At 43.9% G+C, this 21,388-nt stretch overlaps 1 protein-coding gene across 1 annotated transcript; it reads left to right on the top strand.

Moving 5' to 3' along the window:
- The first annotated feature begins 15,040 nt into the window (after positions 1-15,040).
- NPBWR1 (neuropeptides B and W receptor 1) lies at positions 15,041-19,501 on the top strand. Its single transcript, XM_045455330.1, has one exon. The coding sequence runs from the start codon at positions 15,864-15,866 to the stop codon at positions 16,845-16,847; it is 984 nt and encodes a 327-aa protein (XP_045311286.1). The 5' UTR covers positions 15,041-15,863; the 3' UTR covers positions 16,848-19,501.
- Positions 19,502-21,388: the final 1,887 nt, after the last annotated feature.

The following is a 21,388-nucleotide window of genomic DNA, read 5'->3' as shown; positions in this document are numbered from 1 at the left end:
TTACTATTTGTTTTGGCAACCGTGAATTTGCAAGATCCCGAGCATACTGTAACCCAGTTTTCCCCTTGGTACCTCAAATAAATACATTCTCTTCGGTGAGAAGTTAAAATGCCTGTTTTCTTTTCTGGTTCTCTCCAACACTGGTCAAAGTACCTTTCATCGCTTTGTAAAATCTCCAGCAAGATATCAGAAAAGCAAACAAGGAATGAATTTAAATTGTGGGTTCTTTCAAGTGGAATAGGGTACAGACATTAAAAATTATACGATGAAAAATATAAAGCAACAGAGAAAAGCATCTATCATGTACTCTTAAGAGAAAAAAGCAGAATAGAAAATTCAGTCTGTATTTACCCCTAAATGTGACTGTTCTTTTTGTTTCAATGCAAGTTCTTTAAAGTAAAAATTTCTTTGTATTTGTGGTATTCTTTGTACTGCGTGGTTAATAAATGGGCTAAAATTATGAAAATGCAAATTCAAACTGGGGGTGATACAAATACAATAGTATATGCAGAATATGCTATAATATATGGTCTAATGAAACAATTATAATTATATATTAATTATAATGATATATAATATAATAAAGCAATTGCAAAAAAAGCCAATGCCATTCTCCTCTTCTCTCTCCTATCCCACTTTATCTACATGAGATACTTTACGAATGAGCATTGTAGGGCTATATCCTGAAATCTTACTTTTCTTGAGAAAAATGCTTGCACAGCACACCAAACGTAAGTATCCTTATTATAAGACTGTAATTGGAGATTGAAAATGCCGAGATTAAATACTGAGATTTGTATCAACCATTGTCACTCAGGAGACAGAAACGACAGCAATAATTTGGTGGAGGGAACATCGAGATTAAGGTTTATTAACTAGAAACAGGTAGTTAACTACTAGAGGAGGTTAAAAAAAAAAAAACAAACCCTAAGGAATGCAACAATGGAAACAATAGAAAAATGGGATAAAGCGGGCCTAAGAAAAAAAATTGAGAATGAATGAACAACTTGGAAGAGGGTCTTCCCTGAGGCTGAATTCAGACCTCAGCAGAGAGGGAGTGCCTGCCACAAATCTGTGCAGCCTTCCCAGGGTGACGGAATGTGCTGGAGGACAGAGGTGGTAGCGACCCATGAGAAGTAAACAGCTGATGGCGGAGAAACTCCGTGGAGGGTGCTGGTCGCCCAGGATGGCTGTCAGTGTCACTGAAGTGGGGCTGGCCACCACCCCACAGGAGAAAGCCCGCTGAAATCAGGAAAAGACACCCTTCCTCTCGCTTTGTCCGTGTAGAGGTCTTTCTGTTGACAAAGCCGACCATTGTATCAGCTGGCACAGGAGAACTGTTTATAAGCTGCAACTAAAATACCACAATGTAGGTCATAGGAGGGTCGATTTGGTATCTAGAAGGAATGGATTGACAAGTGGTTCGTCAATGTCAGTGGATTGACAGTCTACCCCTTTGGTTCCTCAGATTCCATGTGTTCCCTTCGTCATACACTTGAACTTCCACGTGGCAGTTACACAGCTCATGTTTTCACTTAACAAGGTGCAGCTATCCTTCCCACAAGTGAAGTTCTTACCCTTTCTCCCAAATGAGGAGAAACGCCCTTCCCACAGTAATTGTTTCCGTCATCCACCATTCTAATGACTCCTTGGATTCAGCCATCTTCCAATGAAAGTTCTGCTACCTAAAGATTGATTTGTAAAGTTAACGTCCAATGAGGATGAGTCTATGCCTCCTTCATGATGGAACAGATCCATTGTAATCAACCTGCAACTGGGAGGCAGTTCCCCCTAGAGAATTGTTCCATATCTGGGACCAAAGCGTTTTTCTCTACCCTTGGGAGATTAGACGGCAGTGGTAGCCGCGTCGGCCATGGTAAGAAGTGTGTGCTCTTGAGCCCGGAATAATCGCCAGCCTTATCACCATGGACACCATGGGAAGATGCTGACTGAAATCCACACAGCACACCATTGCCCACCTGATTATGGAGGACCTCTTCTGTGGTGTGTACCCTCTAATGAGTATTCGCATGAAATGTTATGGCACACACCCTTCCCAAATAGGTCCTCACGATGCCTGGATATTTCTATCCTTGTGTAACCCTCTCTCCTTGAGCGTGGGCTGGACCTAGTGGCTTACTTCCCAGAAATGAAATATGGCAAACGTGATGATATGCCACTGCCAAGACGAGGTTACAAAGATTCTGATTTCTCTCTTGCTGGCATTCTCTCTCTCATTCTTGCCCTGATGGAGAGCGCTACCTGGTAAGCAACGAAGGGTGGCCTCTGGCCAAGAGCCAGTGAGGAACTGAGGACTTCAGGTTCAGAAACAGAATCTTTCCAGCAACCATGTGAGTGACCTCTAAGTGGATGCCTTCCAGGTTGAGGCTTCATTTGAGACCGCATTCCTGGCTGACACCTTAACTGCAGCCTTATGAGACCATGAAGCGGGGGACCCAGCTAAGCCATTCCCGGATTATTATTTTAAGCTAACAATAACGAACTTTTGTGGTGGGTCATTAATTACGTAGTGGTAGGTAACTAATACAGATGCAAACTTCACAGTCTACCCTGATTTTGAGAGACACATACCTCTTTCCCAATAGTCCTTGTTCACTAGTCTTTCAATCCTGTCCTTTATACATCCTTTACCATTCAACCAATCCATTATCTACCCCTTGTGAAATAATGGTAGATTATCAATTCTGGTTAGGAGAAGGTGGACCTGTCTTCTTTCAAATACCATGAAAGATGGCTGACAAATCAGAGTTAGGATTAAATTATACTCTAATTTTTGAGGGCATACCATTTGACTGTGCTACATGTTGTGTGATAGAAACACAGTCATTTCATCTTTAAGAAGCTTTACACCCACGAGGATCAGAAATCTCATTCTCCGTCACTGTAAAGATGGACATGATTTTTATATCTTGGTCAAGTAATTTGCTTTCTGGGATGTAAGGATTAATGTTGCTGAAGGCTGATCTCCAGTAAGATACTTTACTCCCATATTTTGGGATATTGTCTATAGGCCAAGATCCCCCAACTATTTATAATCTACTTAGGTCTCTCTTCTAATCTCCAGGATCAAATTTCCAATTTTCTCTTAAAAACTTCATCAAGAACCCCCATCACACAATTAACATGTCCAAAATAATTCCTTACCTCTACCTTCTGCATAGCACTCCCTTCATCTTCCAGCTTTTTCTAGTCAAATGTTCTTTTTTCTTTTCTCCATAATTGGTAAGTGGCCCCAGCATCCTCCTAGCTTTTTTTTTTTTTTAATGTTTATTTATTTATTTTGAGAGAGAAGAGAGAAAGAGAGAATCCCAAGCAGGCTCCATACTGTCATCGAGGAGCCTTGATACCACGACTGCAAGATCATAGCCAGAGTCCAACACTTAACTGACCGAGCCACCCCGGCGCCCCTCTCTCTATGAACAAAAATTCAAAACTGCTCTTCTCAAGAACAGAACAGGTAGTTCCATGTCTTCATTTTTAAACACTTAATTAACTATTTAATTATTTTTTCCTCATGCAGTCTCTTTGACCAGAACTCTCCTCATCCTCATTTTACTCTCAGGGTAGCCTTCAAAAACTAGCTACCGTGTCAGATCCTCAATGACGACTTCCGTAATTTCCCCCTTATGTAAAGGACAATCCCTTCTTATGGACTTCCACTAGACTTTGCCTGAACACCACCTTGCTTTTATTACAGTACTTTATTTTATACTGCCTTTTCTAAAGCGTGTTCTGAGGAAGGCTTATCCCTTGGAGACATCCCCGTAAAGGTAATGGAAGTCTAGAGAATTTTCTATACTGTTGTTTGTCTTAGACTTTCCTGATTTACATCAGCTGGTTGATGCTGAAGCACCTGCAACAAAGAAATGGATTCAGCCTCCATTTATCTTGTCTTACTCTCTTTTTTCCTTATTATTTACTATTTTCTTGCAGGACACTTTTGCCCAATCTACTATGCCCTTTCTCACTTTTGTATTTCTTGGCATTATGCGTTATGGTTACTTGTGGATCGTTGGAAATGCCATACAAATGTCCACGCTCTGAGGCAGGCACATCTCAGACGTGTTGGTGATATTTTCTTCTAGGCAACTCTGGAACTGTAACAACACCATCAGGAAGCAAAGGAAATAAATGATTAAGCTACCAGAGGGAGCTGACTGAGAAGTTGGGACTGCTCGAGGCCACAATTAGTGGGAAAAGTGAGGAAGACGAATGGGTCACACCATGAGATTTTAAACGGAGCGGTTATAAACTCTTGGAAATATTATCTCTGGCTTGATGAAAGCGGATGTAAAAATGGTGAGATGCACTATTCAAATGAAGCATTAGAGCATCTGTTGTGTTGAATGAAGTTCTGATGAGTCAGCCCAGTCAGAGAAGCATCAAGCCTCCTGGAGACGGTCCATTCACACACCGACTTGCAATGGCGCAGTTTGCCACGACGTGGTTGATAGTGGCAGAGACCAGATGGGTTCTAGATCGTAAGAAATTAAATCTACTTTTACCTGAGTCACTACGCTACTGATCTGGCTTCCCATATGGAAATGAGGAATCATTCCCCTCCCCCGAGATTTGATTAACAAATTTAGTGACCAATGGGGCGCCTGGGTGGCTCAGTCGGTTAAGCGTCGGACTTCCACTCAGGTCATGATCTCATGGTTCGTGCGTTCGAGACCCCGCGTTGGGCTCTGTGCTGACAGCTCAGAGCCTGGAGCCTGCTTTGGACTCTGTGTCTCTCTCTTTCTCTGCTCTTCCCCTACTCATGCTCTGTCTCTCTCTCTCTCCCAAAAAGAAAAAAACACTAAAAAAAAAAAACTAAAATAAGTAAGCAAATAAATAAATAATAAATTTAGTGACCACTTTGCTCGGGTCACGTTTTCCTTTAGTGCATCCTTCAGAAGCACAACGCAGAGAAATCAAAAGTGCTGTCATCTGTTTCGTGCCATCAAAAACATTTCATTTTGAAACAGTCATAACCACGCGGCTCTAAGCAGCTTTATTACCAAAAAAAAAAGGAACACAGATAAATGTTGCAACTTATTTTATTATGTGAAATGTCTTCTGAGGAACATCTGTGTAAACAAAGCAGCATTATGCATACACTTTTGCCCTCAGACTTGAGACTGACGTACCTTCGTTGTCCATTATTCAATCCTAATGATGCTCTTTGCACACAGGGTTCCAATATGAAGACATATTTTGTGGTGTTTTGACCCATTTGGTGTTCATCATCTTATCTTTGGAAGCTGTAAAAACAAAGTGATACCAGAGTGGTTTCTTGGATCTGTGTCAGCTTCAAGCTTCAATTTTGTAAGTGAAAAAATGATCTATTAACATCAGGAGAAAGTAAAAACATTCGAAAAAAACATAAAGGGGCGCCTGGGTGGCTCAGTCGGTTAAGCATCCGACTTCAGCTCGGGTCATGATCTCACAGTTCGTGGTTTTGGGCCACGCGTCGGGCTCTGTGCTGACAGCTCAGAGCCTGGAGCCTGCTTCCGATTCTTTGTCTCCCTCTCTCTGCCCCTCCCCCTCTCACTCTCTTTCTCTCTCTGTCTCTCTGTCTCTGTCTCTCTGTCTCTCTCTCCCTCAAAAATAAATAAAACCTTTAAAAAAAAAAGCATTAGCAAAAAGTAACATTTGACTATGGGACTTATGCCTCCAAAGTATCAAAAGCAGAAATTCGTTTGCAGAGATTGAAATAAGGTCATTTCCTTACACGTGAGTTCTTCCACCTGAGGCGATTGATCAGAAGTGCTACGAGGTTTAAATATCGAAGTGAAAGAGGAGATCAGCCGTCAATGAACTGACCACTAAATTTCTTAAGGAAAATGTTTAACCTGAGATTGGCTGGTTACTAACTACACTTCCTCTTTCCTCTGGCTCTCACAAAAGAAATGGATTGAGCCCTAATTAAAATTGTAAAAACTACATAGATGTATTTCATATTTGAATCTGAATGTCGACTTGGCACTGAAATGAAATATAATAAAGCAATTAGAAGGATTTCACTTTGACAGTTCTTGATTGGTCGTTCGATTTAAATCATTTCTCTTGGAATTTATTCCTTCATTTATAATTTTAGTGTCGTAAATTCAAAATCAAAGAAAACATGACAATGTAAATGACATGGCCTGTGTTATACATATAAATATAAGTTCACGATGTTTTGTAACAACTCATTAACTCAATTACATTTACAGTTTTCTAGAAAGGGTTTTCCTTTTTTTCTTTTTAATAGACTTTTTTTTTTTAGACCTGAAAAATTGAGCACAGGGGCACCTGCGTGGCTCAGTCGGTTAAGCGGCCGACTTCGGCTCAGGTCGTGATCTCGCGGTCCGTGAGTTCGAGCCCCGCGTTGGGCTCTGTGCTGACAGCTCGGAGCCCGGAGCCTGCTTCTGATTCTGTGTCTCCCTCTCTCTCTGCCCCTCCCCCGTTCACGCTCTATCTCTCTCTGTCTTTCAAAAATGAATAAATGTTAAAAAAAAATTTAAAAAAAAATTGAGCACAAAGTACAGAGAATTTTCATGTATTCTTTGTTTTTCTGAGAGATTTCATGTATTCTCAGTTTAATCTAACATCTTTTAAAAAAATGTTTATTTAGGGGCGCCTGGGTGGCGCAGTCGGTTAAGCGTCCGACTTCAGCCAGGTCACGATCTCGCGGTCCGTGAGTTCGAGCCCCGCGTCAGGCTCTGGGCTGATGGCTCAGAGCCTGGAGCCTGTTTCCGATTCTGTGTCTCCCTCTCTCTCTGCCCCTCCCCCGTTCATGCTCTGTCTCTCTCTGTCCCAAAAATAAATAAACGTTGAAAAAAAAAATTTAAAAAAAATGTTTATTTATTTTCAGAGAGAGAGAGCACGAGGTGGGGAGGACAGAGAGAGAGGGAGAAAGAGAACCCCAAGCAGGCTCCACACTGTCATCACAGAGCCCAACACAGGGCTTGATCTCATGAACCATGAGATCATGAGCTGAAATCAAGAGTCAGACACTTCACCGACTGAGCCACCCAGGTGCCCCCCACCCCATTATTCATATCTTGAATTAAGGTGGTACATTTGTTGCAAATGATTAACCAATACTGATAAACTATCAGCAGCTAAAGCCCATAGTTGACATTAGGGATCACTTCTTGTGTTGGACAGTTCTTTGGGTCTTGACAAATACGGAAGGTTATGTATACACAGGTATGGGATCATACAGAAGAATTTCACTGCCTTAAAAATTTCCTGCACCCCACCTATTCATGTCTCTCAGCCCCTCTCCCTCCAAGCCTCGGGGGATCTCTGATCTTTTTACTGTTTCTATTGTTTTGTCTTTTCCAGAACATCATATAGTTAGAATCATACAGTATAGAGCCTTTCTACCTCGGTTCTTTTACTAAAAAATGTCATAGAACTTTTCTCCGTGTCTTTTTGCGGCTTGATGCCTCATTTCTTTTTAACACTGAGTACTATTCCATTGTCTGGATGGACCACAGTTTACGCATCCATTCAGCTCCTGAAAGACATCTTGGTTGCTGCCAACTTTTGGTAATTACAAGCAAAGCTGCTATAAACGTGCACGTGCAGGTTCTTGTGTGAACAGACATTTTCAACTCATTTGGCTAAATACCCAGAAGTGTGGTTGCTGGATTGAATACTAAGACTACATTTGGATTTGTATCTGCCGAACTGTTTTCCCAAGTGTCTGCATCATTTTGCGTCATCAGCAAAGAAGGAGAGTGCCTGTGGCTTTACCTTCTCCCCAACTTTTGGTGCTGTGAGTGTTTTGCATTTTAGCCATTCGGATGGGTTGTAGCTCCCTAATGTTCTTTAATGATCGTGTTGAGCATCTTTCCATATACTTATTTGCCATCCCCGTGTCTTCTGTGAGATTTCTATTTAGTTCTTTTGCCCATTTTTAAAAGTGGTTTGTTTTCTTATTCTTGAATGTTAAGGGTCCTTTGTATATTTTAGACACAAGTCCTTTACCAAGTATGAGCTTTGCAAATATGCTCTTCCTGTCTGTGGAGTGTGATTTCATTCTCTTAACACTGTCCTTTGCAGAGCAGACGTTTTCCATTTTAATCAAATCCAGCTTATCAATTTTTTCTTTCTCGGATTAAACTTTTTGGTGATGTATCTAAAACCTCATCACCACACCTAAGGTCACCTAGATTTTCTCCTATAGAGAATGTCTAGGCATGTTATGGTTTTTTACATTTTACATGCGGGTCTATGATCCATTTGAGTGAGTTTTGTGAAGGGTGTGAGATCTGTGTTTGTGTCTAGATTCATTTCTTTTCTTTTTTTCTTTTTTCTGCATGTGGATGTCTAGTTGTCCAAGCACCATTTGTTGAAAAGATTATCCTTTCTCGATTAAATTGTCTTTGTTCCTTTGTCAAAGATCATCTGACTATATTTGTGTGGGTCTATTTCTGGGCTCTTTATTCTATTCTATTGACCTACTTGTTTGTTCTGCCAATATCACAATGTCTTGATTACTATAGCTTTACGGTAAATCTTAAAGTCAGGAAGTGTCAGTGCTCTGACTTTGTTCTTCTACGTTGTGTTGGCTATTTTGGGTCTTTGCCTTCCAAATAAACTTTAGAATCACTTTGCTGATATCCGCAAAATCACTTGCTGGAATTTTACTTTAACAATTGCATTGGATAGATAGATTAAGTTGGGAATAACTGACATCTTGACAATATTAAGTCTTCCTATCCAGGCCATAACTATCTCTCCATTTATTTAGTCCTCCTTTGATTTACTATGTCAAAATTTTATAGTTTTCCGCATATAGATCGTATACATACTTTATTAGATTTTTGCCTAATTTTTTCTTTCATTTTTGATGCTAATATAAATGATGCTATGCTTTTAATTTCAAACTCTAGTGTTTCATTTCTAGCATATAGGAAAGAAATTAAATTTTCATACTAACCTTGTATCCTGCAACCTTGCCATAATCACTTTGTTGTTGATTATTTGTGATTTTATACATAGGCAATCATGTCATCTGTGAAATGAGACAGTTTTAATTCTTCCTTACCAATCTACATACTTTTTATTTCCCTTTCTTGTCTTGTTGCGTTACCTGGTATTTCTAGTAAGACTTTGAAACAAGAGTGGTGAGAGAACAACTTTGCTTTGTTTCCAGTCTTAAAGAGAAAACATGTAGCTTATCATTAAGTATGATATTAATTGGAAGTATTCTGTTAATGTTTCTTCTTAAGCTGATGAAGTTACACTTTATTCCTGCTGTGAGTCTTATCAGGAATGGGTGTTGGACTCTGGATTGCTGCATCTATTGATATAATCAGGTGATTTTTCTTCTTCAGCCTGTCGATGTGAGATATTACATTAATTGATTTTCAAATGTTGAATCAAGCTTCATACCTGGGATAAATCCCACTTGGTCATGAGGTATAATTATTTTTATACACTTTTGGATTCAATATGCTAATATTTTGCTGAGGACTTGGTATCTATGTTTATGAGAGATACTGGTATGTTTTCCTTTCGTGTAATGTGTTTATCTGATTCTGGTATTAGGATAAGGCTTTCTCACAGAGTGAATTATGAAGGGTTTTCTTTATTTCTATTTTCTGAAAGAGATTGTAGAGAAGGGACATAATTTCTATTTTTCTGCTTTGAAATTCATTGATTTTTGCTGTTATTTTTATTGTTAATTTTTCCTATTACTTTTGATTTAATATGCTCTTTTTTCCCTACTTGCCTGAAGCGAAAATTTAGATTATTGATTTTAGATCTTTTTCTATTCTAATATATGCTTTCAATGCTATACCTTTCTATTCAAGCACTGTTTTTACTGCATACTTCACATTTTGGTAAGCTGTATTTTCATTTTCATTTAGTTCAACTTATTTAAAAATCTCTGTTGAGATTTCTTCTTTGCCCCATAGGTTATTGAAAAGTTTTCTGTTCAATCTCCAAATATTTTTGGGTTTTCCAGCGATGTGTTACTGACTTACAGCACAATTCTGTTGAGGTCTAAGAGGAAAGATGATATTGTTTCTACCTTTTTTTTAAATTTTTTTTTCAACGTTTATTTATTTTTGGGACAGAGAGAGACAGAGCATGAACGGGGGAGGGGCAGATAGAGAGGGAGACACAGAATCGGAAGCAGGCTCCAGGCTCTGAGCCATCAGCCCAGAGCCCGACGCGGGGCTCGAACTCACGGACCGCAAGATCGTGACCTGGCTGAAGTCGGACGCTCAACCGACTGCGCCACCCAGGCGCCCCTGTTTCTACCTTTTAAATTTGTAAAGGTCCAGAACATGACCCATCTTAGTGAATATACTGTGCAAGCTTGAAAAGAATATGTATTCTCCTGAAGTTGGATGAAGTATTCTATAAATATCGATTAGATCTAGTTGATTGCATGTGCCATTCAGTTTTAATATAGTCTAGCAAAATTCTTAAGAAAGAAATAAAGCACAAATAAGAATATTAGGAATAAAAGGAATGAGATTAGGAGTGGAAAGAATAAAAGGAATACAAGGAATAAAGTAGAGTCAGAGAGAGCGTTAAATGCGTTTTTAAGACAAACTATGGTATTTGCATGTAAGAAAATACTATAAAGGGTTAAAAAGTGTAGCTAAATAATAATGCATCAAATAGGCAAATCTGGATAAAAGCAGAGTGCAGAAAAATATCTAGATGATAGTTTTTATGTAAGTGTTAAAAATACTCAAAACAAGGTAACATGTATTTTGGATACAAAAAATGTACAAAAACAGTATAAAACATGAAAACGACGTGCACCAACAACAGAATTATGGCTATTATTTTAGGTGGAGACCAGCATTTATATTGATTTCGAGGCACAGAGATACTTTTTCTTTCCTCACTGTGCTGGCTAGAACCTGCCACATAAGGTTGAACAAAAATGTGGAAAGAAGACATCCTTGTCTTATTGTTGTTTTTAGGGACAAAACATCCAGTCCTTTATCATGACAAGTACTGTGAATTTGATATTTCTATCTTTTCATTTCTGCCTTGAAAACTCTTTTTTTTTTCTGGGCTGAGGAAGAGCAATTTTGGAAGTTTTAGTAACACTGAACTAAGACATGTGATTATAGTAGATATTAATGTTCTTAGTACTCAAGATTCAACTATTTTATTGCAGACTTTTAAAATAAGAAGAGTTTTTAATTTAAAATTTTCTTATTAATAAACAAAATTGGTTCAAGCAGTACAAATTGCTATTGGAACTCTCTTTTTTTGGCAATTTTGTGGGTAGGCTTCAGGGTATATAAAGTATATTTCTATGTAAAAGTATATTTTACAAATCTATTTATTCACTGTGTGTGTGTGTGTGTGTGTGTGTGTGTTTATAGCAATGTCACAAATGCTGGAAGAAATACCTTCCCTATATATTCTTAATTTCTTCTCAATAGTTAGTATTTTATGGCCAAAAAATACTATTATGGTGATTTTTACAAATACGATGTTTTTTAATAACACAAAAGTAATACACCCTCATATAAAAAATGTTTTGGAGATCCAGAAAAGTACACAGAAAATAAAAATTACCGCTTTGAGGAGGGCACTTGTTGGGATGAGCACTGGGTGTTGTATGGAAGCCGATTTGACAATAAATTATATTCATAAAAAATTAGTGCTGAATTTATATCTTACCAAAATATTTTAAAAATATTTTGATGTACATGTTGCATAATTACACATACTTATACATAATTATATACATGAAAAGACACATACACACACACTTTTTAATTTAGTATTGTGCCGAATAGAAAACTTGAGGTATTAACTCCTGCTTCTAGTTACGACAAAGCAGCTTGCATCACACAAACCCTCCTGTTATGAGCTACCATAAAAATTGAGAAAGTGGGGCGCCTGGGTGGCGCAGTCGGTTAAGCGTCCGACTTCAGCCAGGTCACGATCTCGCGGTCCGTGAGTTCGAGCCCCGCGTCGGCCTCTGGGCTGATGGCTCAGAGCCTGGAGCCTGTTTCCGATTCTGTGTCTCCCTCTCTCTCTGCCCCTCCCCCGTTCATGCTCTGTCTCTCTCTGTCCCAAAAATAAAATAAACGTTAAAAAAAAAAAAATTGAGAAAGAAAACTAACAGCTGTTTGAAGAAATTCGGGAGCAACCAGGAAAGCCAGGATTTGAGAGACCAGATTGAAGTAGAGAGAGGGAGAAGGGTAGGAAACACAGAAAAGAGCATGAAGGCCTAACACACATGTAATTGGGGTCCTGGTAGGAGCAAAGAGAGAGAATGAGACAGAATGGTAACTGGAAGAATGAATGCTGATGGGTTTCCAAAACTGAAAATAAAAAATAAAAACTAAAAAAAAAAGATCAAGTCACAGATGTAGACGCTTTACAAATCCAAACCTGCATAAATGGAAAGAAAACCACTCCTACCCATCTCAGTTTGCCTGCCAAAAGACAAAATCAAAGGCAATTTAAGAACAGTTATAGAAAAAAGGCAAAGTACCTTAAAGAGCTACAGTAAGACAGGAAACCACTTTTCCAATAGAAACAATGGAGTCAAAAAGAAAGTGTCATCAAAACTACTGAAATGAAAAACCTGAAAATCTAGAATTTCATATCCAATTTTTATTTCAGCTGTTTAAATAAAAACATGTAGAACTAATGAGTTAATGAAATGTGGGAAATCGAATAATAAAATAATTCATTTTAATCCAAAAGAACATAAGAAAGGGGAAAAAAGATGAAAACAAGATAAGAGAAACAGAGAACAAAGAATAACATAGCAGGTAAACCCGAATATTGCCTGTGACTACATTAAAGACATTATGAACTAAAGATTCCTTCAAAGACAAATATTGTCAGATCGGATCAAAAAACCTGTGTTATGTTTGTGTAGGACACATTAAAAAATTTGCTTAATGTCTATTTATTTTTGAGAGAGAGAGAGAGACAGAGCACAGCAGGAAATGGGCAGAGAGAGAGAGAGAGAGGGAGACACAGACTCTGAAGCAGGCTCCAGGCTCTGAGCTGTCAGCACAGAGCCCGATGCGGGGCTCGAACCCACAAACCATGAGATCCTGACCCGAACAGAAGTTGGCCGCTTAATCGACTGAGCCACCAGGCATCCCCTATATGGGACACATTTTACACATTAGGACATAGAGAGTTTAAAATGAAAAAAAATTAAGAAAGGGGCGCCTGGGTGGCGCAGTCGGTTAAGCGTCCGACTTCAGCCAGGTCACGATCTCGCGGTCCGGGAGTTCGAGCCCCGCGTCGGGCTCTGGGCTGATGGCTCAGAGCCTGGAGCCTGTTTCCGATTCTGTGTCTCCCTCTCTCTCTGCCCCTCCCCCGTTCATGCTCTGTCTCTCTCTGTCCCAAAACTAAATAAATGTTGAAAAAAAAAATTAAAAAAAAAATTAAGAAAATATATTCTTTGATAATACTAAGAAAAAGCTGCAATAATACCAAACAAAGGAGACTACCTACAAGTAGTAGCCCAGTTAAAGAAGGATATTTTGTAATGATAAAAGAGTCCATGCCACTGGAAAAGATAACAATCTGAAACTGATGTGTGCTTAACAGAATGGAATCAAATTATGTAGTAAAAAATTCACAAAATTAGAGAAACCTATATTCACTGACTGGTTATTTTTTTTAACAATGTCTGTAACTGATAAAGCAATCAGATAAAGATACCAATAGAGAGACAAGATTTAGGGAACATAATAAACTTGACTAGTTGACATACCTAGAGTTTGGCACCCAAGAAATGCAGAGCACACATCATTTTCAAGTATACAGGAAAGACTTAGGACGAACAACGATATACTGGGCCATGTTTCGACAAATACCAATGAATTGAAATCACATTGAGAATGTACACTGTCCACAGTGTAATTAAGCCAGAAATCAGTAACTAAAAGAACTGGAAAATCTCCAAATATTTGAAAACTAAGCAACTATACACACACACACACACACACACACACACACAAACACACACACACACGCATACACACACATACATATATACACAGATATACATGCGTGTATATATGTGTATTATATATGTTTTATATGTATATCATGTATAACCTTTTTTGTTTCACTTAACATTAGATGGTGTTTTCTCGCATATTTTTAGCTCATGGACATAGCCTGAATTTCCTGTCATCTTCTTCACAAAGTGTGAAACTGCGGGGAGCTTAATTACACAGAGCCTAGTAAAAAGAGAATGAGTGTGTAAATGAAGCGTTTGTATTCCTGCACCCCGAGATTCTTCCACCGGCTACTCCCAGCCTCCTCCTCAGTATCTTAGCCTCTCCTCTAAAAACGCCTCATAAGAGACCAAAAAATGCACTTTATTTGGACTTTCGCCTGCTTTTGTGGGAAGGAAACCTGTCTGAGGGAAGCAGGAGAGAATCCCGTGGTTTAATTTGCTGCTCTCCCAAAGGGAAGGTGGAGGAAGAAAACAGGAACTGGAGAGAACCAATACTGAGTTGATTTCATCCTGTCCTCAGAGGTGGGGTGCCTAGGGTGAGCTCTCCTTTCTGTAGGGGCTCTGAGAGAGAGGGAGATCGCAGTCCAGATCTGCCTTTATTCGGCCTCGCTCGGCCACAGCGCTGTGAACGCAAGGGTGAGTTCTCTTCCCGGGAGAATCAGGAATGTGTGTTGGAGAATCAGGACAGTGTGTTGAACAACCGGCAACATTTTATGAAATACGCATTAAGAGTCGTGGTACACTAATATATGTATATGCATAACATACAGAGAGAGACTAAATAAAGTATCTCAAATCGTTGACCTTTATTTGCTATGAACGATCTTGTACGTGTGAAGGCCAGAGTATTAGAAAACGGGCGATTTGTATTTTAAAATTGCATTCACTTCTCCCTTCTGTGTCGCGATGCAGTACAAATGTAACTTAAAATTTAAAATTGCATTAGCTCCTTTGGGGTATGGGGTTTTAAAAAGCAGAATGGGAGCCAGAACCGCATTGCTCTTTGAAAATACACCACTCACCGCCCCCCCCCCCCCCCCGCCCCGCTTTGTTTCTCTTTAATTCTTAGCAGGAGAGCTTTTCATTTATTAATGTAATTAATACGGAAGGGAAAAAAAAAAAAGGATTGCTGAGAAACGCGGCTCTCTACCCCACCGCCGGGGCGGGGGACGGTGGGGAGGCGGCCGGGTCAGCGGGGGCGCAGTCGCGGCTGCGCGGTCCCGGAGCTTGCAGGAGCGCGGGGGCTGCACCCGCGTAGACGCGCGCTGGCGCCCGGGGCCGAAGCGGGGAGGCGGACGCCGGGCGGGCTGGCGCCGCGGCAGTCGGCGGTCTCCCCACCTCCCCGCTCCGGGCAAAGGCGGCCCCTTCCCCGCTAGCTAGGTGACCTAGAGATTGCTACTGAGCTCACTCTTGGAGAGGACGCCCGGAAGGTGGGAGACCCGCGTCGGCCAGGGGCGTCTTAAAGCGGAAGAGACAGGTTGGTATTTTTCCTACGAAGGGTCAGGACTCTTTTCTCTGTCGCACTTTGTTCGATGTGTTCAACTGGTTACGATAGGATTTCAACAGATGGCAGAGAGAGGTCACGTGGGGGCAGGTTGGGGCCGCCGCGGCGCCTCTCCCCTCCCCTCGGAACCGCGCCTCTCGCCGTCGCTGCACGTCTATCATCCTAACCCGACCTCTCAATTCCCTTTTGCAGCCCCAGAGTCCGCGGCGACCGCGGGGGAAGAGGACCGCGGGGAACGCGCCTCCGCTGGGGGGGGGGGGGTGTGGAGCCACAGGAGTCGGAGCGCGGTCCGCGCGGACGCGGCCCCGGGGGAGCCGCAGAGCCCGGCGGGGAGGCCGTGGAGGAGACGGGGTCGCCGGCTCCATTGCCCTCGCAGACATGCACAACGAGACCTTCTCGGAGCCCGCCAACGCGTCGTGCCCGGGGCCCGCGCTGGGCTGCCCCAACGCGTCGAGCCTGCCGCCGCCGCTGCCGCCGCCGCTGGCCGTGGCCGTGCCCGTCGTCTACGCGGTGATCTGCGCGGTGGGGCTGGCTGGCAACTCCGCAGTGCTGTACGTGCTGCTGCGGGCGCCCCGCACGAAGACCGTCACCAACCTGTTCATCCTCAACCTGGCCATCGCCGACGAGCTCTTCACGCTCGTGCTGCCCGTCAACATCGCCGACTTCCTGCTGCAGCGGTGGCCCTTCGGGGAGCTCATGTGTAAGCTCATCGTGGCCATCGACCAGTACAACACGTTCTCCAGCCTCTACTTCCTCACGGTCATGAGCGCCGACCGCTACCTGGTGGTGCTGGCCACGGCCGAGTCGCGCCGGGTGGCCGGCCGCACGTACCGCGCGGCGCGCGCCGTGAGCCTGGCCGTGTGGGGGCTCGTGACGCTGGTCGTGCTGCCCTTCGCCGTCTTCGCCCGGCTCGACGACGAGCAGGGCCGGCGCCAGTGCGTGCTGGTCTTCCCGCAGCCCGAGGCCTTCTGGTGGCGGGCGAGCCGCCTCTACACGCTGGTGCTCGGCTTCGCCATCCCCGTGTCCGCCATCTGCGTCCTCTACGGCGTCCTGCTGTGCAGGCTGCGCGCCATGCGGCTGGACAGCCACGCCAAGGCCCTGGACCGCGCGAAGAAGCGGGTGACGCTCTTGGTGGTGGTGATCCTGGCCGTGTGCCTCCTCTGCTGGACGCCCTACCACCTGAGCACCGTGGTGGCGCTCACCACCGACCTCCCGCAGACGCCGCTCGTCATCGCGGCCTCCTACTTCATCACCAGCCTGAGCTACGCCAACAGCTGCCTCAACCCCTTCCTCTACGCCTTCCTGGACGACAGCTTCCGCAGGAGCCTCCGCCAGCTGCTGGCCTGTCGCGCTGCCGCCTGACCCCCGCCCCGCTCCGCTCCGCGCGCGCCCTGCGCCCGGGTCCCGGCCGCGCCAGCCCCGGCGGGTGCGGGGGGGGAGCAGGCGCCCGCGGCGCTCGGAAACTTGCTGGAGACGCCGATTCCCTGAGGCTCCGGCTCAGACCTCGGGAATCCGACGCGCTAGGGCTGCGTCCGAATTTGAATGGGTGAAGCCCTCCCGAGGATGCGGGAGCACACTGAGTATAAGGACTGTTGCGGCCGAGGACGCACGCTCACTTCTCTCTAATGCCAAAGGACACCGAGTCGACCCCCTGAGTTTGACAGGGGAGGGGAGGGAGGGGGAGGGGAAGGGGGCCGCTATTGCTGGGAATCCTCTGCGCCGCCCCCCTCTCTCCTGCCGCCCGAGGCGTTCGCAACCCAGGCTCTAGGTGGAGCCCTCGACTCTATCCCCGGGATTCGGGGGTGGCGGTGGGGGTGGCGGGGACGGGGGCTGGAGGACGTCGCGGGCGCCCCCAGGCCTCGGCCCCGCGCTCGCCCTGCACCTTGCTTCTTCGATTTCCGGCACTGACTGCTCAAGCCCGCGACCAGCCTGGCCAGGACCTCTATCTAGTCCTTCTTCCCTCGCCCTAATCGCTGCGGAAGCGGGTCCGGTCTCGTGCGTTCCATCGCCCACTCCTCCGGGGTGCTAGGGGGCCCGTGGAGCGCGCGGGAGTGTGCGCGCGCGTGTGTGCGTCTGGCGGAGGCGTGGGCTTTGGGTGAAGGAGGCTGGAGCTCGGCTGTGACTACCCACCACGGTGGTAGGAACAGTGAAGGTTCCCCTTTCCTGTTTTAGCTCCTTTTCTCTCTGCCTTTCGCTTTTCCTGCCTCCGCTTTCACTTGAAAATGCTCCAGGACTCTCAGACTCCGGGGGAGCCCGGCTCGCCCGGCTCGCCAAGGCCGGGAGCCGCGAGTGTCCCAGGCGCGCGGCGGTGGCGCCCCCTTGCGGAGCCAGCTGCTTCGCGCAAAGCGTCCTAAAATCCGGCTCCGCCTCGGAGCGCGCCTTACACTTCTGGGGTCCCCGTCCTCGCTGCTTTCCACAAATGGCTTCAGGCCTCCTACGCCCCTTTGCCCCAGGTGACCTCTCCTACAGCTTGGACCGGTTCGTCTCAATTCCTTGTGCGAGTGTTGTTTTTCAGGACCGAGAACTTCACAAATATGTGTGGCCTAATGTCACAAAACTTCTGTGAGGACCGAATGAGATTACAAAGAAATGTGTTTCCGTTCCTTCGATCCCGTTCTCCTCGCATTCTTCATCCCTTCTGCCCGAGGGAGAGCCAGGAAGCCGAAATGGCTCAGACCCTCATCTTTGCCCCGATTGGATTCCTTTCCACAGGGAGCTGTCGATTCCCTATGGTTTGTTCCTTAGTTCAAGTCAGGTGAACCCGGTAAATAATCCGATTCTGGAATCACAAGGGAGCCTGACCAGCCCTCTATCTCTATTTCTATCTTTACTAATGGGAGGCAAGTGGATTAAGAGAGGGAACTGAGGCTTCGGTTTGCCCAATCATAGGCACTTTACGCCTCAGACACGAGGGCAAAGCCTTAACCAGCCTAGAGTCATTGATTACAGTGTTTCGAAGGGCAAGTTTTTCTTTGGGATGGACTCCAAACAGGAATGAAAATTTCTAGAAACATCTGTTTCCTATAGCGCAGGGTTAGGTGTGAAAGAGAGTGTGAATGTTCCCGGCGGGTTTTGCTTGCTTAGTTTGGTGGGCGTGAATCCATTTCTCGATTATTTAGGTACAAAATACCTTTCAAAAATACACAGAAGGGAAAAGTCTCCTTTGCGTGGGAGACAGCAAACTCCCTTTCTGATTTTGGTCAATGAGAATTGCTTCCTTCGACCTCAAAGTTATTCAGAACAGTAATTCATAGCTATCAGTTTTTAAAAAAATGTAAATTTAGAAACCTTCTATCTTGAGTAACCAATAATAGTAAATCTTCCAAAATACAGCTTTTTTTTTTTTTTAATGTCTCCATTACATTTTCAATAATGTACATTTGAGCAGTCCTCTGCCGGCCGGTGGCCTTCGGAGACCCCTTGAAATTCATTGCAGTATCTTTCAAATTTCTTGGAAACATTTTATTGATTTCCTTTATGACTCACAAAATTCTTTTATGAATCTTGAGTGACTTTTGAAAATTAAAGTTTTAAGCTTAGAGTCACTGCCACGTTATATCTCTGGTGATGGACAAAGAATCAAGTGGATATCTGGCCACAAACACAGCCGGTTGAATCCTGGGGATTTGAAACTCCATCGGTTTTCATAAACTCTGCAGCTGTACTTTGACATCCTCTGGACACACAGCGGGGAGAGCTGAGTGACCCATCTGTCCACTGTATCATCCCTACCACGGGTTCGCCTGGGCAGTCTCGGACTCTTGGACGGGGACTGTTGGAAAAGATGGACTGACATTGTTGTGTTGGCCACAGCAAGGCCTGGGTTGGGGTCCGTACCTACCATGGTGTGTGTGGGATTAAGTAGGACTTTCACCCTGGCTTCCTAATCCCTGGATAAACTATTGTGCCATCATTTCTAGGTTGTTGCCTTCATATTAGCATGGAGAAATCCAAATCGCTAGTCCACATTGAGACAAACCCAGTTTAAAATAAAAGCTGAAACATTTTCTGTTTGATGAGTGGATGTTCCATTGCCCGAGAACATGGGAACCATCATTCAGTCGCCTCAGTGCCTCCGCGGAAAAGATCCCTAAATGGGGAAGCCAGCGAATAAATAGAAGTGTTTGACAGGGCAAGATTAAGAATGAAATCTTAGGGGCGCCTGGGTGGCTCAGTCGGTTGAGCGGCCGACTTCGCTCAGGTCATGATCTCGCGGTCCGTGAGTTCGAGCCCCGCGTCGGGCTCTGTGCTGACAGCTCAGAGCCTGGAGCCTGTTTCAGATTCTGTGTCTCCCTCTCTCTGACCCTCCCCCGTTCATGCTCTGTCTCTCTCTGTCTCAAAAATAAACATTAAAAAAAATGAAAAAAAAAAAGAATGAAATCTTCTTCTCCTTTATTTCGGTTGATTGTGGGAATGATGTCTAACTGCTAATTAGGACAAAAAACTCTAGAACGTAGGCTGGGCAGAAAAGCACGATAAGCTTTTATCTTATGATCACAAGCCTCATTTCTTTCATATTTGAGCCACTCGTGTGGAGAGTGAGATGGGAGAGAAATGGCTTATGTTATTTAGCCCACACGTCACTTTTTGAGTTAACGGTAAGTACAAGTAGGGCTCACATGTGTAAGGTGGAGAAATTAACCAGAAAACCCCTCGCACTTAGAGAAAGCTTGCTGTTCCCCAGCAACTTGCTGAGAAAACAACAAATGATATCCCACCACGGATGGCACTCATCTATACTTACCCCCATTAAGGAAAGGATCAGGGGATGCTTCACATAATGGTCGTCTACTAGGGTAGTTTTGGGTCTGGCATATTCGTCCCATTTCATATACAGGAAAAGTAAGATACAAGGAAAGGGGGGGGGGCATTTGGCCAGGTACACAAAGACTAATCAAGACCAACCAGAGCCATTTCCTCTTCTAGGAATCGCCTCCTCCTGCTCCAGCAGAGATGAGGTGTATGACAAGTGGGTAATTTGGAATTATTAGGCCATAGAAGACATTGATGTCTTTGAGATATTTAATTATTTTAAGCAAGGTGTGCGTACTGTTTCATCATGGGATACAAAGGGAGGATAAGGGATAAGATTTACTAATAGAACGTCGCTCCTAATTCAGAATCTTGAAGGTGTACGGTGTTGTTAAAGGTTATATACAAATAAAAAATTCCTGGACGAGGGCGGGCTGCATGGCCCCCTCAACTGCAAAACACCGTATGCCCTGTAATCCCCATGCTTTCTGCATATGGAGTGGTGCTCTAGGATGCACCATTCATGGAAAATAGGATGTTAATGGTACGTCTGTTTATACAGATTGCAATAGATGCCATTGTCCTTCAGTTTAGGGCAAGGTACATTTATTTATTTATGCCTTATCTTATAAGGTTACCTGAAGACAGATTCCATCAATTAAAAAATGGGGAAAGGGAAGAAAAGGTAAAATGACATCTCTTAGAAACTATTAAAATGGACGAACTGCTTGCTTCCCACAACCCGGAACAGGATTTCTCTTTTGACAAATACCTTCTGGCATCAGGAGTAGTTTGTATTCACAGCAGATGCCTCAAGTGCGGTCCTTGACCAGATGGCCCACTGCACCATGGCCTGGGGAGTCAGCTCAACCTGTTTTTGTGAAGAAAGCATCTCTTTTCTTTAACGAAGACTGGGTGATCAGCAGAGGTGTCCCGGGCGTTTTTTGTAATTCCAGTATAGTTAACATACAGTGTTATGTTGGTTTCCGGTGTGCAATATAATGATTCAATTCTGTACATTGCTCAGTGCTCATCATGGTAAGTGTCCTCTTAATCCCCTTCATCTCTCCCCCCCCCCCACCCACCACCTCCCCTCTGACAACCAACAGTTTGTTCTCTATAGTTCAGAGTCTGTTTTTTTGTTCACCTCT

Source organism: Leopardus geoffroyi, chromosome C3 (assembly GCF_018350155.1).
Source record: "Leopardus geoffroyi isolate Oge1 chromosome C3, O.geoffroyi_Oge1_pat1.0, whole genome shotgun sequence".
Taxonomy (NCBI): Eukaryota; Metazoa; Chordata; class Mammalia; order Carnivora; family Felidae; genus Leopardus; species Leopardus geoffroyi.
This window is presented reverse-complemented; position numbering and strand designations above follow the sequence as displayed.